The sequence below is a fragment of the Humulus lupulus genome, chromosome 4, assembly GCF_963169125.1.
Source record: "Humulus lupulus chromosome 4, drHumLupu1.1, whole genome shotgun sequence".
Lineage (NCBI taxonomy): Eukaryota > Viridiplantae > Streptophyta > Magnoliopsida > Rosales > Cannabaceae > Humulus > Humulus lupulus.
In genome coordinates, this window is record NC_084796.1 from 190,962,303 (window position 1) to 190,966,587 (window position 4,285).

Sequence of the window (4,285 nt, forward strand, 5' to 3'; positions counted from 1 at the left end):
TCATATTTCTGCACTTCTACAGTTCTTATCTTTTTATTATTTTGTTTGTATTCGTTTCCGAAAAACTCGGTAAACAATACCTAAGGTACAACTCGTCAAGGATCACGACGATTGGGGATCTCTGTACTGAAAAGGACAGCGGTAGTTTGCGATCGTATCCAAGGATTGATTAACAAGAGAGGGGCGTTACTTTGGCCCATTGAGAAATATTGGGTGCTAAGGGAATCATTGTCTATGTATCTCAAGGCTCTCCTTTAGGTTACCATGGCATGGCACAAAGTCGTTTAGGAAAATTTGGACTTTAGGACGATCGAATACACTATTTATGACCTCGTTGAAATTACGATTTTAGTCGTTTGGAGGCGGTTATGGTAAAGAAGGATGATAGAGAGATGGAGGAGCAATTCCAGATGGTACATGACTTGGAAGGGGAGATGGCGCGTCAAGAATTAATACATGCCATACCAAATATGAGTGTCATGATGAGGACATTGGCTAGCGCTCCTGACTACTTCCACATTCTGGAAGGCGTCTTCAATTACAACTCAGGGGATGAGTCCACGATTGAGAACTAGAGTCCGTCTAAATTTTCCTTCAATAAATGTTACCAAATAAAATGGGACTTCTTTTAAAAACCCTTAAAAACTTATGGGTTATTTTATGGTTTTATTTAAACACTTTGATGGATGTTTGAATATATGGGGTAATTTTGAGCAAATTTTGGATATTATGGTTTAATATTTTATCTCTTGAAAACTCTAAATGGTGTGGATATGGAAATGCATGACAACTTTCATGATTTACTATAAGTAACCAAACCATTATGCGATTTATCCTCATGACTTTATTTTGGTGCCTTAGAATTTCATAATGTTGACAAGAGGAAAAGGAACAAGAGGAGGCAGGGGAAGAGGAAGAGGCCAAGGAAGAGGAGCCTCTGCAAGTCCCAACGATGTAGAAACCCCTAATCTAAGAATGCCACCAGCCCAACCAGCAGCCCCAGCTGCACCGCCTGTGGATTTGGCTTCAGAAATAGCAAGACTGAGGGAACAGTTGAGGCAAAGGGACAAGGAGTTGGCTCAAGCCAGACAAGTACCCCAAGTGCCCCAGGTACCGGTGGCATAGCCTGAGCCTCCAGTCACACCACTGCCTATGGGTTATGGATTTGAGCCAGTCTATGAGTGTTTCAGGAAGCAAGCCCCACCTAGTTTTGAAGGGAAAGTTTACCCTATGGTAGTAGAAGATTGGTTGAAGTCAGTAGAAGCTATCTTTGACCACATGGAGCTGAACGATCATCAAAGGGTTTCATATGTAACTCACCTACTCAAGATGGACGCAAGAATATGGTGGGATGTTGTGAAGCAAACTCGTGACTTGAACACTATGACCTGGGAAGATTTAGTTCAAGCATTTGGAAAGAAGTACTATAGTTCAACTGTATTGGCAACCACGGTGGACAAGTTCATGACATTGGTTCAAGGGAAACTTTCTGTTACTGACTACGCACAGAATTTTGACAGGTTGGCTAGGTTTACACCTGAAATAGTACCAACCGAAGCCATGTAGTTTCAAGGTTTATGAGAGGACTTAAGCTAATGATTTTAGAGATGTAAAGATGACTAGTGCTGAAGTGGTTAGTGATGCTGAAGTTTTGGGTAAGGCACTTGAAGCGGAGTACTTGGAGGACCGTATATGGAAGGATAATGTTGCAAGAAGGGAGGCCAACAGAAAAAAGGGCTTCCATGAGGGCAATAAGAGGAAGGCCCATGAAAGGTAGAACAATGGCAATGACAAGAGGCCTAGACCATCGACCACGAATGGCAATAACCAAAAAAATCATAACCACCACAAAAACTGTAGCAGTAACAACAATGACCGTAACCGCATAAACCACCATGACAACAAAGTTGAATGCCCCAGCTACCCTAAATGTTCGCATCGACATTTGAGAGAATGTCAGGCTGGCACCAACAAGTGTTACAAGTGTGGTCAGACAAGCCATCTGAAGAAGGATTACTCATAGTGGAAAGCAGGGCAGGGCAATAACAACAACCTAGTGCCAGCAAGGGTCTTTGCATTAACAACAACCTATTTCTAGTATGACATGTAGAGTTCTTATTGATTCTGGAGCAACTCACTCATATGTTGCTATGAATGTAATTGATAAACTGGGATTGCCTTGTAAACTGTTTGAGCGTAGTTTTGGTACCATGTTACCATCAGGTTACATTATGTCGTCAACTAGATGGTTACAGTCAGCTTCTATAATAGTTGAGGGCAGAGAGTGCCCAACAGACCTCATAGAGTTAGACATACTAGACTATGATGCTATACTTGGCATGTATTAGTTAGGCAAATATGGATCAATGATATATTGTCGGCAAAAGACCGTAGAATTTAAGCAGGAAGAAGGAGAAATTTTTTCTTTTAAGGGAGAAGTGGCAGGATTTCGTATGCCTATTATAACGGCACTAGCAGCTCAAAACATGATGCAGCATGGGTGTTCAACATATCTGGCAAGTGTGGTGGATAAATCTAAGGAGACGGAGTTGAAACTATAAGATGTCCACATTGTGTGTGAATTTCATGAAGTGTTTCCTAGAGATTTACCAGGAATACCCCCGAATAGAGAAATCAAATTTGCAATCGAAATTGCACCAGAAACAGCACCAATATCTAAAGCACCCTACCTAATGGCACCTGTAGAGTTGAAGGAACTCAAGACCCAGCTAGAGGAATTGTTGGACAAGGGGTTCATACAACCTAGTCATTTTCCATGGGGGGCATTAATCTTGTTTGTGAAAAATAAGGATGGAAGCATGAGAATGTGCATCGATTACTAAGAACTCAATAAGGTCACAATTAAGAACAAATATCATTTGCCTAGGATAAATGACCTTTTTTTTATCAACTACAAGGGGCAGCAGTGTTCTCAAAGATTGATCTACGATCTGAGTACCATCAGCTGAAAGTAAAGGAAAGAGATATTCCTAAAACGGCTTTCAGAACTCGCTATAGGCATTATGAGTTTCTAGTGATGTCTTTTGGACTTACTAATGCCTCGACGGCATTCATGGACATGATGAACAAAGTATTTAAGGACTACTTGGATAAGTTCGTAGTAGTGTTTATAGATGGCATCCTTATCTACTCAAAGACTAAGGAAGAGCATGAGAAGCACCTGAGGTTGACGCTAAATAGACTACGAGAGCATCAATTATATGCAAAGTTCTCTAAGTGTGAATTTTGGTTGGAATAAGTGACCTTCATGGGGCATATAATGTCCAAGAATGGAATAGCACTTGATCCAGCAAAGATCAAGGCCATTAGAGACTAGCCCTAACCCAAGAATTCCTCAAAGGTTCGAATCTTCTTAGGTTTAGAAGGTTATTACTGGAAGTTTGTTGAGGGTTTTTCAAAATTTGTAATACCCTTGACCAACTTAACCTACAAGCACCAAAAGTTAAAATGGACAGAGAAGTGTGAAGAAAGCTTTTAGACTACGAAGGATAAGTTAATCTCAACAACTATCCTTTGTGTTCCCACAGAGGGCAGAAAGTTTGTGGTGTATTATGATGGATCTAATAATGGCTTAGGTTGTGTGTTGATGCAGAATGGGAAAGTGATGGCCTATGCTTCAAGGCAGCTCAAGGAATATGTGCAACAGTATCCTACCCATGATCTTGAGTTAGCCGTAGTGGTGTTCACACTGAAAATATGGAAACATCACTTTTATGGGGATAAGTTTGAAATTTACATCGATCACAAAATTCAGAAGTACTTCTTCACTTAGAATGAGCTGAATATGAGGCAACAGAGGTGGTTAGAATTAGTAAAGGACTATGATTGTAAAATTTTATATCACCCAGGCAAGGCCAATGTAGTGACCGATGCATTGGTTAGGCGAGGTGTGACAGTCAGAATCTCATGATCCGCAGGGGGAAAGACCGGGTAAAAGTTGTGCAATCCCACATCGCCTGGGGAAGGTCAAGTGTTATGATTCTAAGACTGTGTAGGTATGGAACTCCATAGTTGAAGATGGCTTAAATAGATTGATGGGTACTACCTATGCCAACAAGATGAATCTTCTCGTCGGTAGCCCATCACTTGAGAACTCCAAAGTTAAGCGTGCTTGACCTGGAGTAATCTTATGATGGGTGACCTCTTGGGAATTTTTCCCAGGAAGCATGCGAGTGAGGATAAAGCACGCTAGAAAAACTCGTGTTGGTTTGTAGGGTCAATCATCATTCCAAGAAGTAGCCATAGTGATGCGGGGCATTACACC

At 41.1% G+C, this 4,285-nt stretch overlaps 1 protein-coding gene across 1 annotated transcript; it reads left to right on the forward strand.

The window, feature by feature from the left end:
- The first annotated feature begins 1,152 nt into the window (after positions 1-1,152).
- On the forward strand, positions 1,153-3,793 carry LOC133832754 (uncharacterized). The gene is made up of 5 exons (XM_062263061.1): positions 1,153-1,520; positions 1,606-1,773; positions 2,111-2,337; positions 2,919-3,091; positions 3,614-3,793. The coding sequence occupies exons 1-5, from the start codon at positions 1,153-1,155 to the stop codon at positions 3,791-3,793; spliced, it is 1,116 nt and encodes a 371-aa protein (XP_062119045.1).
- The last annotated feature ends 492 nt before the right edge of the window (positions 3,794-4,285 follow it).